Raw genomic sequence first — 25,971 nt, forward strand, 5'->3', positions numbered from 1 at the left:
TCACCTTTCCTCTTGAAAAAGATAATTGAAACTAATTAATGATATATCTTACAAACAGTTGAGATCAATCTTGTCATTCGAAATAAATGAAATAGTCCGTATGTCTTCTTTTAAGGCCCCCTCTACATGCACTATTATAAGAGATAACTTTTATCAAAATTAGAGAAATCTCTTTTTACATGAAGGTATATGTAAGACACCCACATTTAGTTGCACTTGTGACATCTGGTTGTTGATAAAGTTTGCCATAGAAAAGAATCACTTTAGCATAGAGCTGCTTCGTCCTTTTAGGACTCTCCAATATTACTAGGAGCTGAAATGATGGAAACACAAATTAGTTTAAAGTACTACTGAAACAAGTGGGAAATTGCGATAAAACCCCCTTAAATCTACATATCTTTTACTTTATAACAGCCTCTTTCGGAATCATACGTTGAGTTGGCTTCACAATTGGGAAACACATGTCGTCTTTCAACCCCGCAATACGTTGCCTGACACATAACGAACCTTTTATTATAAACTGGGAAATTTAAACTAACAAAAGAATGACGCTATAAGTTATACCGTCCTTATCTTTCATTGGGTCATGCTTCTCTCTAGTCAATCGTTAGCGACAAGGGTCACATATCCAGTGTTGTTAATCAAGCGACATGAAGGAGATTCTAGGAATCTGTGTAATCCTGTTGGCCTTAGTCTTATGTATCCATGCAGCCTCGCGTCCACATATAGTATTTGTGGTGTCAGACGATTTAGGTAAGCTTCATTTTAAATGTCTCTTTCTACTGTTTTTACAGAAAACGTAGGGGCCGAGGTGGCAAAGTGGTTAAGGCGTCTGACATTCTGCTACCACTAGCCCTCCACCACTGGGTCGTGGTTCGAGACCTACGTGGGGCAGTCAGCAGAGACTGGCCGTTCGTCGGTGTTTTTTCCCCGGGGATTCCGGTTTTCCTCCACCAAGCATGTCCTTTAACGCAAACAAACAAACTATAGAACACGTAACACAATTAATATATCCAGACACTCTAGATCTTAATGTTAGGGCTTAGTCCTTCAGAGCAGAAAACGTCTGATAATTTATGTGACACGAGGGTGAGATCCATTCAATCCTCGATGAAGGACGAAGCTTGAAAGTTTGGTTCTAGATTGGGTGTTGATATTTGTTATATAACATTCATTCAATTTTAGAGGAATGTGTCTCAGTCTTTCAGGTTTATGTATTCCTCGTATATTCCTCATTTATATGATCCCCGTACAGTACCACTGCAAAACAATGTAAATACGCCTAGGAAACTGTTCACCAGCAGGACTAAAGCTTTGATATTTTATTTCATGTAAAGAATATCATACAATGCGGGTCTGTTATGAGTGTAAACACGTCAGCGGGGCGAGACAGGAATTCAAACCAAGGACCTCAGATTGTAATACTTCGCTCTAACTGACTGAGCTAACTGTTCAAAGGAAGTGTTCTGGCCAAACTATCCACAGCTACATACACAACGAAATAAGGGGTAGGTTACTGTGTATACAAAAACCAGAGTGCAGTGGGACTGGGATACTTCAGTCAATTTTATGAAGTCAACAAAAAACATGTACAGACTGATTGAGAGAGAAGACCAGAACCTTTCCCCAAAGTCAAAACAAAGATATCAACAAGAATTACAGTAACGGTAAATTAAAAACTATAGTGGTACAAACGAAAAGAACAGACATTATGTTTTCTGCACCACATGTGATTCTCCACATAATGTCTCTAAAAATCCATGATAAGTTATAGGTCAACATCGAATTGGTCTTGGTAATCTTGGTAAACACATAATTATTACTTAAAATTTAGATCATGAGCACAAGTTAGAATTACGTGCATTCTCCACTATAATCTATGATAAGAAATGTTATTAATATCATTGTAACAGGATTGGACTGTCCAAGTCCCACTGTCAACCCTGGTTTGATTTGGTTACCCCTACGTTCCTCTGGTCAATACAGTACTCTTTACAAAACTCTCAAAATACCACGTGAACACTGAATGTAAATCTGACAACTCCAATGTTAGTACCAGAAGACCGTCTCAAAGATTCCATGATATACAGCCAAATGTTTAACCTAACGGGAGCGAGCAAATCAATGCTATCGTTTCTCGGGGTCAAATCCGAAATGTTATCCAATAAGTAAATGGTGTATCGGTAATTTGCATTTTTAACAATAAGAAGTAATAAGTTTATCTTATTCTTTATTCTCTATTACATTACAGTTTTATATAAATTTATAACATAATCTAGATATGTTTCATCTCGCTGAATGCAAAACAATCATTATATACATAGTGTACAAGAAACAGGAGAAACAACTCTGAATCACCCCTGTTACATCATTTGTATCTTTATCCTACTCTAGGTCTTATACCACGACTGCTACATATATGTATAAGTATCACTGTAGATATGGGATCATTACATATATAAATATTTTAACTGCAAGCCCCTATATTATATAACTAGCAGAGGAAATTGCTTTTGTAATACTATGACTGCAGTCTGATCTGTGTCATTTGAAGCTTTCCTTCCGCCTCTAACTACCCGAGACAGTCGTTAGATATAAACATGCAAGTGACCTTCGGGTGTCTCTAGTGCTTCGTTTGCATTAACGATATACACACTTCATTCCTTCCTATTCCGAAATAATTAGGGCATCATTTTTATCTACATTTGTAATAAATTTTGGGTTATAGCTTAAATATGTGTATTGAACGGAGTATTTTTTATACATTCAAGCCGGTAATGTTGGATATCGATTTAAGTGAACGCTATTGCCAAATCCTGTTACTACCAGATCAGGAACATCGGCTGTATTCGGCAGTTTCTAACTGCAGATGTATGCAAGATTTTGGTTCATTCACTTGTTACCTCTCGGTTGGATTATGGTAACACCCTGCTCTGTGGGATATCTGACAAACTAACTAGTCGTCTGCAGAGGGTCCAGAACACTGCAGCACGGCTAGTTACTCGTACTCGAAAGAGAGAGCACATCACCCCTGCGCTTTATTCGTTGCACTGGTTACCTGTACGATACAGGTCGCAGTACAAAATTCTGGTATACACATACAAGGCACTGAATGGAACAGCTCCTCCGTACTTACAGGAACTTGTTACCCTGTATCAGCCGACAAGGTCACTGCGGTCGGAGTCAGAATCTTTGTTGTGTGTCCCAAAATCTCGTACTGTGACCTACGGAAACAGATGCTTTGGGAGGGTTTCAGCTACGTTGTGGAATACCATCTGCAATTAGGAAGTCAAATACCCTGGCAAAGTTCAAGAGGGATATAAAAACTCACCTCTTCACGTCTGCATTTTAGAATCTTTGCAAAGACGTCATGTAAATACCACCCTTTTATTAGTTCAATTATGTGCACATTGCTTGTTAAATGTATGAAAGTGATTGGAAACCTTTGTTGTTTGTTTTCACAATTATAACCATTACTATTATCCATATGTTGTAAAGTGCCTTCGAGTATTTTTACAAATTATCCTGGGCGCTATATAAATGCTGTATATTATTATTATTATTATAATGCATATTTACTTTAATGCATATTTACTTGGATCATTCGAAATCAACATGAATGTAAAAAGTCCGTTTGATGCCTTCGTGTAAGTATTTCTATGTACCTACAATTAGCACTGAAATGAAGAACAAAATCAGGACAATACCGAAGTGTAACCGAAATTGATAAAAATAGGGCAACACATGAACAGAACGATATTATCATGCAGACCCTTGCGATCGTACAAAGAAAATAAAACAGGTCTTGAAGAAAGATCAGCGTCCTCTGTTTCATCGACAATATCAGCCATTTAAATCTTGGTGATGTCCTAGTAATGCCACGCCCGCAAAGTGGGAGCCAGGTAAATGACAACGAAACCACAACCTATACTGATGAGAATGATATAAAATCGTCGATTTATAAACCGTACAAGAAAATGTTTTTATAAATGAAATGATGACTGCCATCATAACATTTGTCCAACTGTTTTCATCATGCAGTAACCTGCATCACTCAACCTTTTTTGTAAGTTTCTCCTTCAACATTTGACATCTATCACCGTAATCCTCATATTTCGACCAAACACGTGTGTTTTGAATCAACTATGACCTCACCGTGGTGGGCAAAACCGTAAGTTGTAAACAAGCAAGAGAAAGTTGATGAAAAGAAATTTGTCCTTGTTATCATATTTCTAAATGTAACATTCACTACATTAAACTACTATAATACATGTTTTATGTATTGTTAGTTGTAGCTAATGTAACAGCATGTTACATTGTCTTATAGTCAAAACTAAAACAAGAAGTTTGCACTAATGCTTTCATTTCTATTTATATGGGTTTTTAGGTAGTAACAACGTAAGTGATTATGACGTAATAGTTCTCTGAGTAGTTTTTTTTATTGCACATAGTGTGAGTGCGCTAATTCATCACAATGCTCTTCTGTTCATATTCCATAAATCACTAAATGTTTTTTCCGCTAAAATTAGAACTTTAACAGTAATATGCAGTGAAATAATGTAGGTATGTCCAGAGTTGTCCGGCGTCAACCACAAAGAACATATAGATGAAAACCATCTATGCTGTAGGGGCGGATAGGTAGTTTGAAAAACAATCACGAAAATATGTAAGCGTGAAAATAAATTGCTTAACAGTTGGCTGATGTGGGACACTTGCCATGTGGTGTCTTATCTTTGTTTCACATGTTGTTCATTCCCATGACTCCTGATACTAATATAGGGCCAACAGTGTCATGTGGAATCTCAGTGATAACACTATTGGAATCAAAACGTTGGTCTTTAATGAATTGCTAAATATAGATACACTCAGTCCCTCTTAAACACACACCCTATACATACAAATTGATACATCTACATCCAAATCTTAACACGTACCTCCCCCACTACAATACACACATCTGTTTTGTCTTTTCTACAGTTTAAACAATCATAACCTATGACATTGAACAATTTACACGATACAAAAGGTTATAATTCAATCTCAATACAGAAAAAGGCAATACAACACCATACTTGATATTGATTTCATTATATTGATACACCTGTATTTTGGATGCATTTTATATTTTCTGTAAAACCCTTTCTTGTTACAACCCCTGAATTAATATTAATTTTGCTTCACGAAATGTGAACAGCAATGACTGACAAATGACGGTTTCCCGGGACGAAACAACGACGTAGGGTTACCATATATCGTGCAATGGCGCTAAAATATTCTAAATTCATTCTTGTTTAACTTTATTCATTTGATCAATGGATACCTGCTGAACTAGAGTTTGGTTGCTGTGGAAATACAATATGTGCATTACCAAAGTACACACAGTACCTTGAATTACAACACCTGGATACTGTCTGTATCACTATATAGTAAGGTTCATTAGATAATGTAGTAAATAACAATAGAAGCTAAATAGTCGTAAGTTATTAGTGAAATACTGTAGAAATGGGCTTTTCTTTCCTATATACTCACTCGAACATCAACACGTAAGTATGAGTCTTAAACCTTTACCTACAGAGCGACGCTACTGTGCAATGTTAATCCCAACGCTATTTAAATACAACACACCTTGAAAATTTGGGTCTCTTCACAAACTTGTTATCACGAATACGATACTAATGTGATCGTTCATATCGCAGCTATACCATAGACTATCAGTCTGACAATGGTGTTATGTTACCCAACTTCCAAAAGTTCAACGGAAGTATAACCGTCGGCAATGATTACCTCACAGCTAAACTATAGACCTCCATTCTTGCAATGGTGTAATGTTACCACATATCCAATTGTATGACGGAAATGTGATTGTAATTTCAAATCTTATTCTGATAGAAACAGAATGGCAATGATCACCTCACAAGTGAACCAAAGCGTTACAGTATACTACGTTGCTGGTGAAATATCACCTCATAGCCAAACGCATTTCCAGCGGTGTGACAATACATACTATCACGATCGTTAATATTCCTTTCACCATTTTTAATGTAGTTATCAGCCATCTCCTCCTGGTGAAGGTTAATTGTAACATGCTGCTACTGAACAATTTACAACACAAGGTTTCGAGAGATAAATGATAGTGAAGAATATGACAAAATGTAGGGTCGTCACCATGTTCTCATTAGAACATATGCTAATTGTGTGATATGAAGCTATAGGGAATGGTGTTGGTTATGTTCACTAGTGTGCCTTGCTTCGTTGATATTTGCCCCGTTCCTGCTTTGTGGACGTTGATTTACTAGAATTTGCCACAAATTGTCACGGCAGATGGCTTCGATGCAGAAAAAGACGAAAGACATATGGTCCTTTTAATCTTGTACATTTTATGGCTTCCGTGTAAATCTTCCTTAGTTAATTTGTTTGTCATAGTTTTATCTATTTTGAAATAAAAATACGGTTATGTGGACAGTGTGGTAGTATGCTGTTTTTTTGTTAGAGTTCACCTGTACGAATATACATTCCATCAACTCTCATCAGTGTATTACGATGTTCAGAACGTTTTTTTTTGTACTTTGATTACAGGTTGGAATGACGTTGGTTGGCACAATCAACACATAGGTAGCTACTATTTGTCCAAATTTGCACACGAGGGCGTCATATTAGACAATTCTTATATGCAGCCAGTCTGCTCACCGTACGTATGTCCGAATCTATAATGAAACAAATCAATGCGTGTTTTAACTCTCATCTTACATTAACGTCTAGCATAATCTAGATATGAATATAACTAATATAAAACCCCATTTATGTAACTAGTTAAAATCTGTCTTTACGTAAGAAATTTCAATTTCAATTTACGAGTGTTTTTGACAGCTTATTATTGTTTTCGTTTGCACATTTTGTATTTGAGACCCCAGAGTTAAGATAATATGAAATCAGTCTCTTACGGCAGGATATTCTAGATGTAAAATGGAACATAACATAACATTAACAATTATCTCATTGACTGACACTAAACGAATATTTAATACTATGATCAGTACGGTAATGGCACTGTTTATTCTTCATGCACAGCCAGTATCGACAAAAAATGAAAGAGACGAGTTTTGAATGCTCGAAAATCAGTAGTCTCAAACTTCCATTATGTAATTATGATATTTCTTAATGAAGCAACGAAGATTCTTTTTTTATCCATTTTCTAGTTTTAAATCCCAATCACAATAATAACTTAGCGGTCTTCAATAATGTGTTTGTTTCAACTTGGTAATAAGATTTCCTCATCAGATGTAATGTCTAGAAATAATTAATAGAAATGCACGTCAGGAGGCATCTATCAAAATCATGTGTTTGCATACTCCATAACAAAGTAAATATGTTAATGGCTGAATTGATTGCGTAAGTATCCTGTTACGTTATGTTGCAGATCAAGAGGGAGTGTTCTGAGTGGATATTATCCCTTCCATACTGGATTACAGGTAGGTCTGGACAAATCTGTCAAAAGTCTGGTTAGCATACATCATTTACAAATTGAAAGTTAAAATACTACATCGGTCAGGACTTTACCTTTAACATAAACCATCATCTTTTATATCATATATTAAAAAAATGATGCGGAACGTATCTCAAAGAATTTTTACTAGCAAATGGCGACCAATTTTGAAACACCAGACCACTTTTTATCAATCAAGTGACGATTTGGAAAGAATTAAAAAATACTTTTCTTCTCACTTTACAGAATAGATTAATGAAGTTGAGATTCTCCGATACTGCTGTTTATAACATTTTATTACATACTTACTAATAAATACGGGTGTTTTGTATATGCGATACTACACAATTGCTCTAACCCATATCAGCCCTCGTATCAGCCCGCAAAACCCATATCACACCCCTTTTGGGAAAAAATCGCTTTTTAATATTTCAAAAATGAAATAAATCATAAATTAGTAGTTTTTATTAGTAAGTATGTAATAAACAGAATAAAACACGCCCTTTTCCATATCACACCCAGTATCAACCCTCGACCAATATCAGCCCTCGGGCCTTCGGCCCTTGGGCTGATATTGCAGTCTCGGGTTGATACTGGGTGTGATATGGAAAAAGGCATGTATTTTTATTCTCTATATATCATACCATAATGTCAGAAACATATTACACAATAAATAGAGAACAACCAACATCAATTACTAGTGTATTAACGATATAACCAAATTGTTAGAAGAATTTCGGAGAGTTGTCTTCTTTTTCTGCTACAATTATTTGCAATTTAAAAACTACATTAAACTCAAATTTACATAATTATGAAAAGATACCTCTTTCTTTGTTCAGTAACACATGCTTTGGATTTTTCACAACATTACAGTTAATGTAATTTGACATTTGGGCTTATATATTGCTGACAAACAAATTGTTACCAAACCTTATACAAAAATCTTACTCATTTATATTTTTCATTTTAGCACGGTATAATTATGGATTCACAGCCCAAGTTTTTGCCTTCCAACTTCACTCTACTTCCGGAAAAGCTGCAGGAGCTTGGATATGCAACACACATGGTTGGGAAGTAAGTAACAGAATGTTATTCACGTCATTCACATGATCATATAATATGTAAACAGTTCACACATATATCACCGACATGATCCAAATCGAATATGGTCGGTAAATAAACATCTAGATCACATTTGTCTCTCACGTAATTTACAAGAAAGACCCTGGAGCACATCGGCCACTATGTAAGTAACAGGTCAGATATTTTATAGCTTATATGTAAGTAACTGGTCAGATATTGTATTGTTTATATGTAAGTAACTGATAAGATATTTTTATAGTTTATATGTAAGTAATTGGTCAGGTATTGTATAGTTTATATGTTAGTAACTGGTAAGATATTGTATAGTTTATATGTAAGTAACTGGTCAGATATTGTATAGTTTATATGTAAGTAACTGGTCAGATATTGTATTGTTTATATGTAAGTAACTGATAAGATATTTTTATAGTTTATATGTAAGTAATTGGTCAGGTATTGTATAGTTTATATGTAAGTAACTGGTCAGATATTGTATAGTTTATATGTAAGTAACTGGTAATATATTTTATAGTTTATATGTAAGTAACTGGTAAGATATTTGTTCTGCACAAGGATCACATATGCCACTCTCGGAGTTAGAAATGAAGCACCCGCATCTTACATTTTACTCACTACCTGAGAGATTGATATTCGTTGTACGAGTGTTCATTCATTTCCTTTAGAGATTGACACATTTTAATAAGTAATAAGTATATAAGTAACCTTACTTAATTGTGAGACTGATAGTTTTGTTTAAGTCTAAATATCTTGCAAGAAAGTGTGTGTGTGTTAGGGTGTGTTCTTGTGTAAGGTTCATATCGTGGTTGAGAGGTTGACAGCTTGTGTTAGTTCTAAATATAAACCCCTGCTGGGGATATTGGCATATTGCTTTAAATGTTAATGCATTGTTAGAGAGATTGACAGTTGTGTGTTCTTTAACATCCCTTTCATTAGCACTGTATGCCATTTGTGAAACTGCATGGTTTAAGGTCAATGCCACACTCATTTTAATTTGACGTCAAAGTTCTGACGAATACACCAGAGAGTGTCTTTACGACACAAATGGATGTATATATTGCAATGAATGACTACTTTATGTGATATCAAATACAGGAATAAATGTGGTATTTCTTTTGTTACATACTTACAATTTCTCTTTATAAGTATATTTATTTCAAAATGTTTCTCATAACATTCCTGCATCAATTCTTAATTGGCTTCCTCAAATTGTGTTCTTAACAGCAACTGTGGACAAAACGACTTCGACAACGACAAAAGGCCCATAGACAATGTGATCAGTAGATTAAAACCGATTAATTATGTAGATCCAGATACACGGAATTCGCGCTATTCCGTCTTTGCGTATTGCAGAGTTATCTTCTCTTGGGAGCAGCTATTGATTGTTACGTCATTGGTGTGTGGGAGAAAATTACGTCGTTTTCCCGAAAATTGATGACGTTACTCTCACAAACGACTGACGTAACAATCAATACCTGCTCCCAAGAGAAGATAACTCTGCAATACGCAAAGACGGAATATGGTACTGCAACCTCATACCACTTTGTATGCGTTGGTATTAAAACTGACTGTTTTACTGATGTAATCTTCCACAGGTATGCAAAAAAATACAAGGTTGATTTCGTATTAATATCATATCAGATTCTATCGATTTGACTATCACAGATGGCATTTGGGATTCTGTAACTGGAAGTACACACCAAACCACAGAGGATTCGACAGTTTTATGGGATACTATAGTGGCGCTGAGGATTATTACACCCACCAAGCAGGTATATTAAGAAATGTGTCTGCGATTGGTGTCACGCCGTCGTGGTTGAATGTACTGTATACCGGGAAAATGTCCCCCAGTCAAATGTTCGCCCTCCGTCTATGAAACCAATCTTCGCCAAGTGTTAATTTCGCCCTTCAAATTTTACTTCTATGTAGATATATATTATGCTGTTAAATTATATATTCGCTGTAAATTCACTCTCATGACGGAGGGCTAAAAAGACGAAAATTAAATTACAGCGAAAATTTCCCGGTATACAGTATTTAATTACGACATGTCATATGAGACGTATGCAGAATGAATGCCTAATTATATTAAACCACATGAATTCAGCATGATTGTAGTATTTGATCACATATATTGCTTGTATTCATCAATATTATATGTAGTATTATACAACAAGTATTCATCATATTTGTCTGCAGTATTATACAACATGTATTTATCATGAATTGTTTTATCACATGTATTGCGATCTTTATTAACATAAAAAACCGTAACCTGTTTATAACTCTTTAACTTGAAATGTTTAAGCAACCTTAGAGCTTATTCATTTGTGCTTACTCACATAATCATAGAGCAAATACAAATGTTTGGTTTGGTTGTATAGGATTAAACGACCTATCAATAGCTGAGGTCATTTAAAGATGGGCCGCCATGTGCTCTATGAATGTTTGTATGATTGTATTTATAATGGAGGCAGGGTGTGCTAGTGTATATGCCTCCTTGTGATAGCGCTGATCTTATGCTGACTTAAGAGTGTTCTACGGGACATCGTGTCATTAGATGTGTTATTTAAGATACAATATGTGCTAGTATATATTCTTATTTCATGGTCGTGATGTCTTCCCTAAAGGTTTTGTTTGACGTGTAGAAATGCGAAGATGTGAAAATTCAGATCAGTGTGATAAATATTTTGATTAGCGTATACAAATGCTACATTTTTTTAATATATAGGTTAAGTCGGTTTATGTATTTGTATATATCGACTTATCTGTAATTCCGGAGTGTGATGGTTATGTATTTGTATATATAGACTTATCTGTAATTCCGGAGTTTGATGGTTATGTATTTGTATATATCGACTTATCTGTAATTCCGGAGTGTGATGGTTCCTTACACAAACACAAAGCTTGCTGTTACAGGGCGAGCTTACGACTTCCGTCTGAACGACGAGATCCATCACCCACCAACCGGAGAATATTCAACAGTACGTTACAAAGATGGCTTTTATTAGAATGAGAGAATAAAAGGAAATAATTTCGCTCTGTTGTGATGAAAAACAGAAACGAGCAACTCCCGTACCAACACTTTTTCTTCTTTTTATAAGAATTGTTTGCACTATAGTCTTGCATTTTTTTTACGAATATCTTCTATCGTTAACTTGGTTTGAGAGTTAAAGTACAATGTAAAAATAAGACAGAGAAATTGAAGCACAGAGAAAAAGTGAGTGATAGTAAAGTAATATAATGTTCATTTATCTTGAGTGTGTGACAGATTGAGAAACCTGTTGAGAGTTGGGGATTTTTCTGTGTCACCCTCAATGTAGGGGATGATTGTTTTTCCCTCACCCTTCACATGTGTGTCTCCCGTTTAAGCAAGGGAAAGATCAGCTTGTCACCCCCTAGGAGGAGATAGCCTCGTGCCGATTAGCACGTGCTCAATTGTAACATCATTAAAATGTGTCACCGGTAATTGTGACGTCATCAGAAGTGAATGACGATATTCATACCCCACATGTGTTTTTGTTTATAAACATGGCAGACTACTGTCGGTCGAGGTTTGACTGATATATTAGGATGGGAGAAAAATAATACAACTGACAGTAGTCAGCGCGTGCTATTGTCTGATCGAAGCTATCTCCCCCTAGGAGTTATAATGCTGATTATCCCCTGCTAAAACGGGAGAAACACTTGCTTCGGTTCGAAGAAAGAATAATGAAAAATACAGAAGAAAACAGTGTAACAAACCAACCTGTATACAAAGACCACATTCGGGAAGTAAAAAGGTGTCTCTTAACGCAGGTAGTCTCTAATACAGGTTCAAACTACTATGAAACCACTGCAAACGGAAATATCAAAAGTGACCTCTTAATACAGGTGGTCTCTTAATACAGATTCAGTTGATAAAAAAATGAAATGGAGAACATTTGAAATGAACTCCTAACACAGACGGTCTCTTAAGGGACGTGATCGCATAAACAGGTATGACTTAATAATTACCGTACAACAATAAACTGAAATATATCGTCGTTTGAGAGATATGGGTGACATCTGTTTAATTGTACATCAAATCAACAAGCGTCTCAGATAACCTCCCTTGGTAAGTTTTATCACCATGATCAATATTATATAGTTATTTGTGTACTTTTTTGTGAGCACAAGTCATGCTGTTGCCATGGTTTTACACCTTGAAATGACGATAAAAACCTGATGAATTGTGTAGTGAAGCTAATTAGAATTCGGAACACGTGTTGTTTGTGTTGCTAGGAGACGTACACAAAACGGGTAATGGACATAATACACCATCATGATCCTCAACACCAGCCTCTCTTCCTGTATGTTGCCTATCAAAGCGTCCATTCACCCTTACAGGTAACGTTTGTATCTATCTAACATACGAATGGCTTACCATCACAAGTTACGAATAAATAAGGCATCTGTGTTAATTTTTTTTTTTTTTGTATACAGCATTTCTAAAGCGCCATATGGAATATCACCTTAATGACGCTAAGCCGCTGAATCCCTTGTGAGAGGAGACATATATCCAATCACCTTTAGCATAATTCGACCCAAATAGATAATAGTAAAGCACACCAGTAAACAAATGAAATAGTGTACTGATAGGTAGAAAATATGTGTAAATAATTCATAATCGTTAAGAAAATAATAGTTCAGTTCGTAAGCATGTTTTCACTATTATAATGTTATAGATTTATTTTCTATGTTTTTGGTGAGATAAATTCTAGAATATGATAAAAACGTATAGCTATAGAGGGTAATTGGTACTAGAATGTCATCGATAATGGGCAATTCTAAAAGCTAACACACTTTTTCTTAGAAAGTGTAATAATATACTCGTTTAGGGTGCTACTGTACTTACCAATTAAAAAGATCTTTGCCTAGCTTAGAGGTAGGACAAAAGAAGGTCTTCCTGATGTGGACGATCTTGACCGTCTTACCCGAGGTTTCTTAAATGTAAGGTTCGACATGTAATACTCTCCTCTGTTCATATAGATTCTTCCCCTTTCAATAGGGACATTCTGGCTCGTATTTAATGAAATCATGTGTAATGCAAGGAGTGCGTCTAATTATTATAAACTGGCTTGTATTTCAATGTATTACATGTACATACTTACTAACAAATACGTTTTTTTTGTATATGCGATATGACACAATAGCTCTAACCCATATCAGCCCTCGCCGTATCACACCCCAAAACCCGTATCAGCCCCCGCCGTATCACACCCCAAAACCCGTATCAGCCCGGAAAACCCGTATCACACCCATTTTGGAGATTTTTCGTTTTTCAATAATTCAAAAGAAAAATAGATCATAATATAATAGTTTTTATTAGTAAGTATGTAATAAACAGAATAAAACACGTCTTTTTCCATATCACACCCAGTATCAACCCTCGACCAATATCAGCCATCGGGCCGTCGACCCTCGGGCTGATATTGCAGTCTCGGGTTGATACTGGATGTGATATGGAAAAAGCCATGCATTATTATCTATGTATTCTAGAGTTTTAGCAATGTTTTGTATTACCTTATATTCAATAATAGTATCTTGTTACAAATGGCGTTTTTTTCTGTACTCAATAAAGTTACCAAATGGTTTTGCTCTACATTTGATTAGGTTTTAGAGAGTGTGTTTTGTCTATATTTGTTAATTAAAACAATGATGTGTGTATTTCTTTATGGATGTAAAGTGATACCGATTATACGTAATGCTTTATCCTGAAATGTTATCAATATTTAATATTCTTAACTATAACAAACAGTATATATTTCTATATTTTAAATTGCTACCAGTAATATCTATTTTTATTCTGAAACGCGTTCCAATAGTTCGCTTACTTTATACAAGAATGTAAACAGTGTTTGGTTGTAAATTCAATTACGCTTCAATAAATGTGAATCTCTTTATTGTTGCAAAAAAACGTTATTTCTATATAAGTTAGAACCATTTATTTCCTTCAACGTGTTGAGAGAATACGTGTGTACTTCTATATTACAATGCATCAACAGATATTGTTTCTTCATAAAGTATTCACAATCGTGTTATTTCTTTATTCTATACAAAGTTATCTGTTTATTACAGTGAACATTTCTTTTTTATCTTTTAGCATTTTGTTCTGCATACTCTAAGAATTCTACAATTATGGGGTTTGCATAAATTACCCCACAATACTACTGTATCCATATTGGGTATTTCAATATTCTTTGCTAAGGAAGTGAGGTTATGTTTTACATTGCAGGTTCCACAACACTACTCGGACCTACACCCGCATATTCCGAATGAAAACCGACGAACGTTTACAGGTAAAATTGATATGTTAGTCATTTGTAATATACTTAAATGTCTTCGTGAACTTCAGTAATCAGCATTTGGTATTCAAAGAAAAATATCCAAGTGTGTCTGCGTGCTTAATTGACTGTGCATGAGCTAATGAGTGGACAAAAACCAACTTTTTTATAAGAAATGACCGTATATTAGTATAAATTTCGAAGAGCCAATTTACATAAAAACTGGTTATTAAAATCTCTATGTTGTTGTTTGAATGTGATTAAATTTGAGACGTATTTTTCTTAATACCAGTTCTAGTCACTTTTCTGTGTGTTCTTTATTATAAATAATATTTACCAAATCTGCCACTAAATATATGTTAGCATTATAAAGGGGTTTGACGAAGAAAAATAAAAGAACAAATTGGAAGCGACTTTGAATTATGTACGTGGGGACCGAATCGGATACAAAGGATATTATATCTGCACATGTAACATTTCATCGAATTTTTATGTCATTGAACACCGGAAATAAAAACGTCGTATATTGTTGTGTGGGAATCAAATCCGACCTGGAGAGTACCGTATGGAAGGATATTTCGCGGGGATGATATTTTCGCAATTTCGAGGGTCATTAACGTGATCGCGAAAAAAGGATCTGCAAATTAATAAGACAAACGTTAAATTGAGCAACATACTTCACTTCATAACCGTAATGACGTCATGAGTAATAGCGAGCACGCGGTTTTGACGATTCATAAAAATAAACAGTTGGTTATATCACACATCTAATCGTTTTGTTGATGATTTGTTTAACAAGATACACTCACTTGTAATATGTAATAGGCTGTAATATTTGACCATTTGACACTGTATATGCCGAGTGTTCCGTCTCTGAGCTAAAACACATTGAACATTTAGTTCCTCCAATTGTCAAGATCGCGAAATTCTATTCTGTGTTCATTGAATTTTCTAACTTAGGGTCAAAAACGCGAAAATGGAAGCTGTTTATTGGCAACTGAAATTGACACATAAATACATGTATTAAAAAAAACAAGCGGCAGGAAGGCAGTGTATGCAGTGAACATCTTCCACTAGGCAGCAATTAAGCGAACAGTAAATAATGAACAGTATGCTATATGATGTTATTTAACAGAAATCAATAAGATGATGTGCATTGAGGTCTAAACATATATACACGTACATATCTCCTTTTTTATGAGATAGGCATGGTCAATGCAATGGATGAATCATTTGGCAATATCACGAATGCCCTGAAAACAGGAGGATATTGGGACAACCTGCTGATCATCTTCACCTCAGACGTAATTGCATGCTGTTTCTATCACTTCAATATTTGTTCCTGGAAAGTCAATTTACCAAATATGTATCATGCCTAATACACATTCACAACTTTGGTTACAGTAAAATATTATTAAATATTGTAATTCATTATGTATCACTATGTTTTTGCATTATTCAATTAGATTTAAAATATCACACCTCAAAGTATTGGTGTAGTATTTGTTCCAAATGTTAAAGAAAGTTCACATGAGCTTTTCTTCTAAAGAGAGACCGTTAGACAATGGGGCCGCGTCATCAAACGTCATCACTAAATGCAGAATTAAATATATCACAATAAGATCACGTCATCAAGTTTGTGACACATTTCATGAGCAATCAATGATGGCGAGAAGCATTGAGATCATTACTTCATTTATTAAGTATGGTAAAAAAATATGAGAGACTTAACATCTTAATTTCCTGCAAAATGAAGAGAATATATAGGGATAATATTTTTTAAGGTTACGTGCTTAACCTTATAATCTTAACCTTGGATTGAACTTTCTCTGCAAAACCTCTTACTGAACCTGTAAAAAACTCACTATCAATTAAGCAAATATCTATCTTCATTACACAGGAGTGGTGTTGATTTCTATTTTATGGGAATTCACGTAAACGATGATGTTTCCTCACTGTTATTTTTCAGAATGGAGGCTCAGTAACAGATGGCGGTAATAACTGGCCCCTTCGTGGCAATAAAGGAACTCTATGGGAGGGAGGCACTCGAGTACCGGGATTCGTATATAGTCCTTCTCTCCTTTCTAAGACTGGCTATACCATCTCCGAGTAAGTAAAGTTCATTGTGAGTCATAGTAGGGCGGAGAGTAAATAACTACTATAACTACTATAACTACTATAACTACTATAACTACTATCGACATAGACTTGTCGTATTGAGTTAATGACCACAGACCGAATATAATCTCAAGTTAATTGTCATAACATCAATGATAATATTCAGAAAATTGCACCCACAATTACATCATTGAGTCGATTGCCACAACCCAAACTACAATAGTATGTTAATTGACATAACCTTAATAATGGTATTGATTCAATTGACATAACTTTAATAATTATATTGGTTCAATTGACATAACTTTAATAATGATATTGGTTCAATCGAAATAACCTTCATAATGATATTGGTTAAATTGACATAACTTTAATAATTATATTGGTTCAATTGAAATAACTTTAATAATGATATTGGTTCAATTGACATAACTTTAATAATTATATTGATTCAATTGACAAAACCTTAGTAATGTTATTGATATAATATTGAGGCAATTGACATATATACATTATAATTATGATGAGTTATGTCTTGTACACCTAATAATCCATCTTGGTTAATTTTAAATAGATATAATAGTACTATTCCGTTGTTAAGTTGTATACTAATAATTCTGCTCAATCGATACACAACGAGGTTTTCAGACATCCAAAAAGGCTGACACATTTGACTTCACAGATAATGTGATGACTTAATATCAGGTTTGAATCTTTTGTGACTGAGGAAAGAAAAGTTAGCACTTTACCCTATAGGTTGATATTATCTTTGTAGGATGATCCATGCCGTTGACTGGTTCCCGACTATGCTAAAGGCTGCAGGCGGCATTACCGGTAAATATTTAAATTATGTCATTGAGAGGCTAGATTAGCTTAATCTGTATAAGATAACTGCAATGTTACCTCTACATATTATCTGTGATAGATTGTTTTTCCTGTAATGATGATATTTCAAGGATGGCTTATTAACCTGTTGATAATTATTAGTGATACCTTATTTGTTTAAGATTTTTCTGATCAGGGTATATCAAGCAACTTTCTAAAACTGGAAAATGAATAAAAACAAGAGGCCCAATGGGCCTGAATCGCTCACCTCTTATTAATCTCACAATTGTAATTTTAAAAGTGGAATAAAATACAGCTACGGACAAAATGTCAGTGTTTGATTCATAAGAACCTATTAAAAGATTAACACATATGATGCATGTGACCTTGAATGTCGAACAAGGACATTAGGTTGAACAGAGTTTATAGTCTTCCAACCTTTTGGTTATACAAAACAAGTCATTTAAAGATTAAAACATATATTGACCACTGTGACCTTGAATACGGGCGAAGGTCATTCATTTGAACAAAATTGGTAGTTCATCCCAGCATGATAATGGCCAAATATCATCACCCTTGGCCTTTTGCTAATTGAGAAGAAGTCGTTGAAAGGTTTTAAACATATTTGACCCCTGTGACCTTGAACATATGTCAAGGTCATGTATTTGAAGAACTCTGGTAGCCCTTCATCCAAGCATGTTACTGGCCAAATATCATTATCCGAGGCCTCTTGGTTATTCAGGAGAAGTTGTTTAAAGGTTTTAAACATATCTGACCCATGTGACCTTGAATATAGGTTAAGGTCATTAAATTAAACAAACTTGGTACAAATGTAGCCCTATATCCTAGGACGCTACTGGCTAATTATCATCATTCTAGGACTTTCGGTTATTGAGAAGAAATTGTTTAAGGGTTTTAAACATATTTTACCATTGTGACCTTGAATATTTGTCAAGGACTTTCATTTTACGTAACTTGGTAGCCCTTCATCCCAGCATGCTACTGGACAAATATCATAACCCTAGGCCTCTTGGTTTTTTAGAAGAAGGTTTTAAACACATTTGACCCCTGTGACCTTGACTATAAATCATAGTAATTCATTTGAACAAACGTGGAAGCCCTTAATCACAGCATACTACTGGCCAAAAAACATCACCCTTGGCCTCTTGGTTATTCAGAAGAAGTTGTTTAAAGATTTTTGTAAGACAATTGACCCATGTGACCTTGAAAATGGGTGACGGTCATTTATTTGAACAAACGTAGTAGCCCTTTATCCCAGCATGCTACTGGCCAAAATATCATAACCATGGGAATTTGGGTTATTCAAAAGAAGTTGTTTAAAGGTTTTAAACATATGTGACCATTGTGACCTAGACTATTTGTCAATGTCATTCATTTGAACAAACTGGTTAGCGCTTCATCACAGGTTGCTGCTGGCCAAATAGCATCATTCTAGGCCTTTTGGTTATTCAGAAGAAGTTGTTTAAAGGTTTTTAATATATTTGATCCCTGTGATCTTGAATATTTGTCAAGGTCATTCATTTTATTAAACTTTGTAGTCCTTTATCCTAGCATGTTACTGGCCAAATAACATCATCATAGACTTCATAGTTATTCAAAAGAAGTTGTTTAAAACATTTTAAAGACAATTGTCCCCTGTGACCTTGTAAACAAATGAAGGCCATTCATTTGAACAAAGTTGGTAGTCCTTTATCTCAGCATGCTACTTGCCAAATATCATCACCATGGACATTTTGGTTATTCAGAAAAGGTTATTTCAAGGTGTGTTTTTTTTTTTTAATTTGACCCCTGTGACTTTGAAATAGATGAAGGTCATTGAATATGAACAAACTTGGTAGCCCTTTATTCCTGTTTGTTTCCGGCCAAATATCATCACTCTAGGCCTCTTGGTTATTAAGAAGAAGTTGTTTAAAATAAAATATTGACGCCGGACGTCGCACCTTAAGGCCAGGTGAGCTAATGATATTATTATTATTATTTTTTTATGAAAGATCCCCACATGGATGGTGTTAGTCAATGGGAAATGCTGCAGAACGGAACGAGTTCGGCCAGAACCGAGTTCGTCTACAATATTGATGACATCAAAGGCAATGCAGCCATCAGGTAAGCAGACGACACAAACAAGTACCTTTATGTTAGCTTTATTGGTTATGAAACTTTGAATAATAATTTTGGTCAAAATGTTAAACTAAATCATGTCGTACAACAACAACAACAACAACAAAAACCGAAACGAAACGGTTTTTTTTTAGGCAACAACAACGCATATCATGTAATCAATATATCATGGAGTCATAATTTTCTGTATTATACTGTTGTCCTGTCAGCAATGATGTTTCAAACTAAACATATCTTCTGATGAAGTATACAATCGTGTAGACAGACAACAAATGACTGTCTTGGTGATCTTCTCAAGTTACTTTATTGATTATAGGCGAGTTACAATCCATATATACGGAGTACTGGTACAGTGTAGGCCAATTTATCAATTGAAGTGATCAGCCAACTTACAGGTAAAGTCTCCAGGCGTGTATTATGTACTCGATATATTTGATCTCTGAACAGGTTGCGTTCACTTACTTCAAAAGATGCAATTGCCTGAAATGGTTATTCCACGTAAGTTTAACAAGGCAGGCTAGTTTGATCTTTTTTACTTTTAAGCGACACGCATCTTAAAAATTTGGTCGTCAAGAAATAGTTAAAAATATTTAAAGCAACGCTATTTTTAAGCATTAAAGTTTATATATGGAGCTGTGATTGAGAGAACGTTATGATTTTGTTGGGGTGGGGTGTCTCTGTAAGTGGTATTCCTTCACGCAAATCTTGTATCTGTTTGCATTCACTGGTGTTGAGGGATCCCGAAGATCTAGTCACAAATTGGTTGAAAAATGTCATCTTACGGTGAATGTTAGTTAGTACTCTTCATGCTGGGTTTCACATAAGGCCCTCACTAGAGATTTCCATTTATGTCTGTCTTTGGACCACTGTTGTATTTGTCCCCATGTCCAGTCTTTCTCTTTTAGTTCTTTTTCAACAGACCGTCTCTAGGTTTCATTTGGTGTTCTTCTCTTTCTTTTTCCTGGTGGTGTCCATCTTATTGCTACCCTAAGGATGGAATCTGGTTGCATTCTAAAGACATGTCCAATCCACCTCCATCTCGTTCGCTTGACTTCTTGTGAAAGAGGAATGGTGTTTGTCCTCTGATACAGGTTCTCATTTGAGATGGTCTGCGGCCAGAAGATGCGCAAAATTCTGCTGATGCATCGAGTTTGGGAGACATTCGGTGAATGTTGGGCAATACATATTAGTATATGTAGCTCACGAGTCATCAGAAAGTTTATCATACAATGTGTCATTCTGAACTATACACGCGATAATTATAGATTACCACACTGTCACGTCATTTTTTGTCGCTCGATACGTTCGCACGTGGATAAAATCTACGTTGGTATCTCACTACCGCGGTAAACTATGGAAAGACAATTGTCAATTATCAAACATACATGTGTATATTGTTCAGAATGATAAATGGGGTCGAACGTTTTAGAGGTGTTAAATATAGAAACGAAAGGATTATGGTAGAGTTGGCCTGTAAGAGGTGGTGAATTTATACCATACTGATGACAAAGACTCCAAACCAATATTTCCAGTTTGCTTGATTGATATGGCGAGTACAACTGTACGTATTGTGATATCACACGGGTTTTCCACCAGAACACCATTAGATGTGTTTCAGAAGTGTTGAATATCACATTAGTTATGACGGGGCCTCCACGACAATACATTGTACTTCCACTTGTGTATTAAAGTTGTTGAATACATATAAGTCACGGCTGGACCTCCACCCAAATACCTACAGTGTAATAAAGTTGTTGAGCATGTATTTTTGTGATGATGGGTAGTTTTCTCTAATATTTCCACTCACTTGTCCGTAAGAGTTGTTGAATATCTCCAGTACTTCTACTTGTGTTTAAGAGTTGATGAGTCTGTATAGTTTTAATAATGGGCCCATTCCTACAGGACAATCTCGTAATTACATTACAGGGTTGGTGATTACAAACTTATCACCGGAGATGCCGGCAGGAAAGACGATTGGTACACACCAAACCACGCGCATTTGCATCATCACAGTACAACAACCTCCACGTCGCCTCAGCTTTTTAACTTGAGAAGTAAGCTTACATGTTAAACCTTTCTTATATAGGTAGCAATCATGTAAACATACGTCGATAGGTATGTACCTTTTAAAGGCATTTAGACATTTAGAGTATATGCCATTTTCTTTGACAAACTCGTAAGTTACATGTATCTAAATACTACAATCGCTTTAAATTTGGGTTATGGCCACTTTTCTTCAAATTCCGATCTAAAGATTGTAGCAGAAACTTTAGTAGGAGTTGTTTTGGTTTGGTTTGTGTGTGTTTTACGTCCTATTAACAGCTATGGTCATTTAAGGACGTGCCAGATTTTAGTGGGGGAGGAAAGTCGGAGTTCCCGGGGAAAAACCACCGACCTACAGCCAGTACCTGGCGACTGCCTCACGTAGGCCTCGAACCCGCGACCCAGTGGTGGAGGGTTAGTGGTACATTTAGCAGTACTTGCCCACCGCGGCCCCAGTAGGGGTTGGATTCAATGTGTCTGTTATAATAAGGCTTGAGAAATCGATACTTTGGGCATTTTAGTCGCATATGTATATGTGTGATTAAAATTAAACATGTGCAAGTTAAGCTAAAAATCCTATTTGTGGCGTATAGTTTGAAACATATTTGTTTTCTATTCTCTCTCGTAATGCTTGAGACATGTGGATATATTTAAGCTTTCCTAGTGTTTTGCCTTCTTAATGTTTTTGTTAAAGCCCGACGTTTCTCTTTTCTTGTAATGTACGCTCGTAAATTATGAAATATACCGCTAATGTAAAGAAATATAATAATAAACACGTTTGAATTTAACGCTTTAAATCAAGGTTTAACGCAAACACGTTGAAATATCATTTACTACATAGCTCTGTCGCGGTAGATTATTAGTTACACGGGTTTTTGGCAGGGTATACCCTGCCAAAAATCCGTGTAACGAATTTATTACCCCTTTGAGTCTTTTATAATAAAAGCAAAGAAAAATAACAGGCACAGTACCTCATTTAGTTTCGTTTTATCAAATTCCTCGAACTGTTCTTCCTGATTCTTTTCTTTTAAATACGTCCTCAGCATGTTTGCCGCTCGTCTGTCCGACTTTTGTGTGTTATGTGGCACATAGTTAGCCCTTTTGGCGAGTATTTCCTCATCAGTATGCGAAGCGAACCATTTTGCCAGTTTGTAAACAGCGAAGCAGACGACGAATGCGAGTTGTCTCCCGATGCCCGGTTGCAAGATACAAAGACACGTGACCCGTATCCCCCTTGTAAAATCACGTGATTCCACCGTATTACTGCTGAGAATCACGTGACATGACCGTATACCCCCTGAGTTTTTCGTATACCCCCTGAGATTTACGAATGCGGTTTGGTACACTAGTTTTTAACCAATCAGATTCCTAGATTTTTCTCAAAGGGGTAATAAAGTACATTCTAACACGATTCGTTTGCAACACGTGTTTTGATTGGATACGGAACATGTTCTAATCTGCGATAGTATCATGATCAATCGTGTTAAGCTCCTCCCATCGCACTTCAGCCACGCCCCGTTTCTAATCAAAACAATATGGCGTCCAGCTCGCCTCTTAGCGAAATCCCGCTGATACAGGCTAGTAGGCAACAGAACAGAAACGACCGATGAAATGTATTTGTTGAATGAATTAAAAAGTAAAAAGTACACATTCCTTGTTCTTACCTCCATTTATTACTGAAACATTAGTTCCATCCGTGTGAAGGCATCTAGTTAGATCCGAAATCAAATGAAACATTTCACATGTGTCATATGAATTTACACAAAACTCTTCACAAATCTATACAAATAATCACCGATTTTGTCGGTAAGCACATATTGGTATGCATACTGACATGGAAATGTAAGAATTTGGTCAATATTAATCCAAATGTGTCATATAAACTTTGGTATCAGGACGTTTACGAACAATCCAAATATTCCGCCTCGTCAACATACAGATCCAGCGCTCGCCATTATGGGCGGGGCCAAATGACCGAGTTTGAAAGCTTCTTGCCGATTGGTCAGTCCGCTGCAGAATGACACGTTGCCAGTTCAGGTCACAAAGTACTTTACTACGTACTTTTGTACAAGGAAATACAATGTTTCTAAACATATTAGCGTAGTATATTTGTGAAGATATGTTAGAATGGGGATAGTACGTTGTTTTTTGTGTCTATACTGGCGATTAGAACATGAAACTTGGTTTAAACTCTCGACCTATCGGTCTCGAGTTCAAACCCAAATTTCATGTTCTAATCGCCAGTATAGCCACTCAAAACAACGTACTATCCCCTAATTCTAACGCGATTCGTTTGCAACGCGAGTTTTGATTGGATACGGACCATGTTCTAATCTGCGATAGAATTATGATCAAACATGTTTAGCTCCTCCCATCGCACTTCAGCCACGCCCCGTTTCTAATCAAAACAATATGGCGTCCAGCTCGCCTCTTAGCGAAATCCCGCTGATACAGGCTAGTAGGCAACAGAACAGAAACGACCGATGAAATGTATTTGTTGAATGAATTAAAAAGTAAAAAGTACACATTCCTTGTTCTTACCTCCATTTATTACTGAAACGTTTGTTCCATCCGTGTGAAGGCATCTAGTTAGATCCGAAATCCAATGGAACATTTCACTTGTGTCGTATGCATTTACACAAAACTCTTCACAAATCTATACAAATAATCACCGATTTTGTAGATAAGCACAGATTGATATGCATACTGACATGGAAATGTTAGAACTTGGTCAATATTAATCCAAATGTGTCGAATAAACTTTGGTAACAGGACGCTCACGAACGATCCAAATTTTCCGCTTCGTCAACATGACCGAGCGCTCGCCAGTATGGGCAGGGCCAAATAACCGACTTTTGAAAGCTTCTTTCCGATTGGTCAGTTCGCTGCAGAATGACACGTCGCTAGTTTAGGTCACAAAGTATTTTACTACCTACTTTTGTACAAGGAAATACAATGTTTCTAAACATATTAGCGTAGTATATGTGTTAAGGGGTGTTAGAATGGGGATAGTACGTTGTTTTTCGTGTCTATACTGGCGATTAGAACATGAAATTTGGTTTCAACTCTCGACCTATCGATCTCGAGTTCAAACCCAAATTACATGTTCTAATCGCCAGTATAGCCACTCAAAACAACGTACTATCCCCTAAATCACGTTCAATATACGCATTTACCGCGTTTATCTTTACACAGAAGTTAATTAATGTGTTGAAGCTTATTTACGAGTAAAATTAATTATCTGATTTACAGTTTTTGTTTAACACATTAAAACAAACTTAAACTTGTTGAAGCAGTACCTTAACACTTTAGTATTTAAAGTGTACAATAGTATGTTTGAACGTGTTATGTATTAAACGCATGAGCAGCTAAGTGTTGAAATAAAACTTAAACGAGTTAAACATACTTTAACAAGTTAAATGCAAAGGCTGTAAAATCATCTTGTTTTAGTAATGAACAACATTCCATGATAAATAAATGAGATTTGTTCTTTTATTTTTCCGTTGATTCAAAAATTGAAGTAATTTTTTCTCCCTGTTCTGGCTGCTTTCTTCAGTGTTGTCGTTATTCCTCTCACGTGTTCCCTCGTGTTGATCAGCAGCGAAGTTGCTTTTGAATGCTTTTTTCTTGATCAGGTGTTAACTTAGGTAGAACAAAAGAATTATTTAATTGAAATGTGAGTATAGATAATCATTCAGTGTAAAAGTTAATTTACACCCAAATGTCTTCACGCCTGTTTTGTTCATTGTCAGATGATCCCACCGAGCACCACGATATCTCCAGTCAACACCCTAACATCGTCAGTAACCTTCAGGACAAATTAGCCAACTACAGGAAAACACAGATGTCAGCACAAAATCCGGATCAGGTCCAACATGCTCTACAAGACTACAATGGCGTCTGGACCCCGGGATGGTGTTGAATGTTTCACAATAAATGTGTATTGAGACTTTTTCT

General features: G+C 35.7%; 1 protein-coding gene across 1 annotated transcript; it reads left to right on the forward strand.

Moving 5' to 3' along the window:
- Positions 1 to 650: 650 nt before the first annotated feature.
- LOC110440273 (arylsulfatase B-like) lies at positions 651 to 25,963 on the forward strand. Its single transcript, XM_021483246.1, has 14 exons — positions 651 to 753; positions 6,577 to 6,688; positions 7,418 to 7,469; positions 8,454 to 8,557; positions 10,250 to 10,356; positions 11,504 to 11,568; positions 12,848 to 12,952; positions 14,841 to 14,904; positions 16,096 to 16,193; positions 16,859 to 16,998; positions 17,783 to 17,841; positions 19,845 to 19,956; positions 21,898 to 22,025; positions 25,767 to 25,963. Exons 1-14 carry the CDS (start codon positions 651 to 653, stop codon positions 25,934 to 25,936), a joined length of 1,419 nt encoding a protein of 472 aa, XP_021338921.1. The 3' UTR covers positions 25,937 to 25,963.
- Positions 25,964 to 25,971: the final 8 nt, after the last annotated feature.

This window comes from Mizuhopecten yessoensis, unplaced genomic scaffold, assembly GCF_002113885.1.
Source record: "Mizuhopecten yessoensis strain PY_sf001 unplaced genomic scaffold, ASM211388v2 scaffold11177, whole genome shotgun sequence".
Taxonomy (NCBI): Eukaryota; Metazoa; Mollusca; class Bivalvia; order Pectinida; family Pectinidae; genus Mizuhopecten; species Mizuhopecten yessoensis.

Coding starts and splice junctions, on each gene's coding strand:
- LOC110440273 (XM_021483246.1), top strand. CDS start 651: ATGAAGGAGATTCTAGGAATCTGTGTAATCCTGTTGGCCTTAGTCTTA. Junction 19,957..21,897: donor AAAGGCAATGCAGCCATCAG/GTAAGCAGACGA, acceptor ATTACATTACAG/GGTTGGTGATTACAAACTTA. Junction 22,026..25,766: donor TCAGCTTTTTAACTTGAGAA/GTAAGCTTACAT, acceptor GTTCATTGTCAG/ATGATCCCACCGAGCACCAC.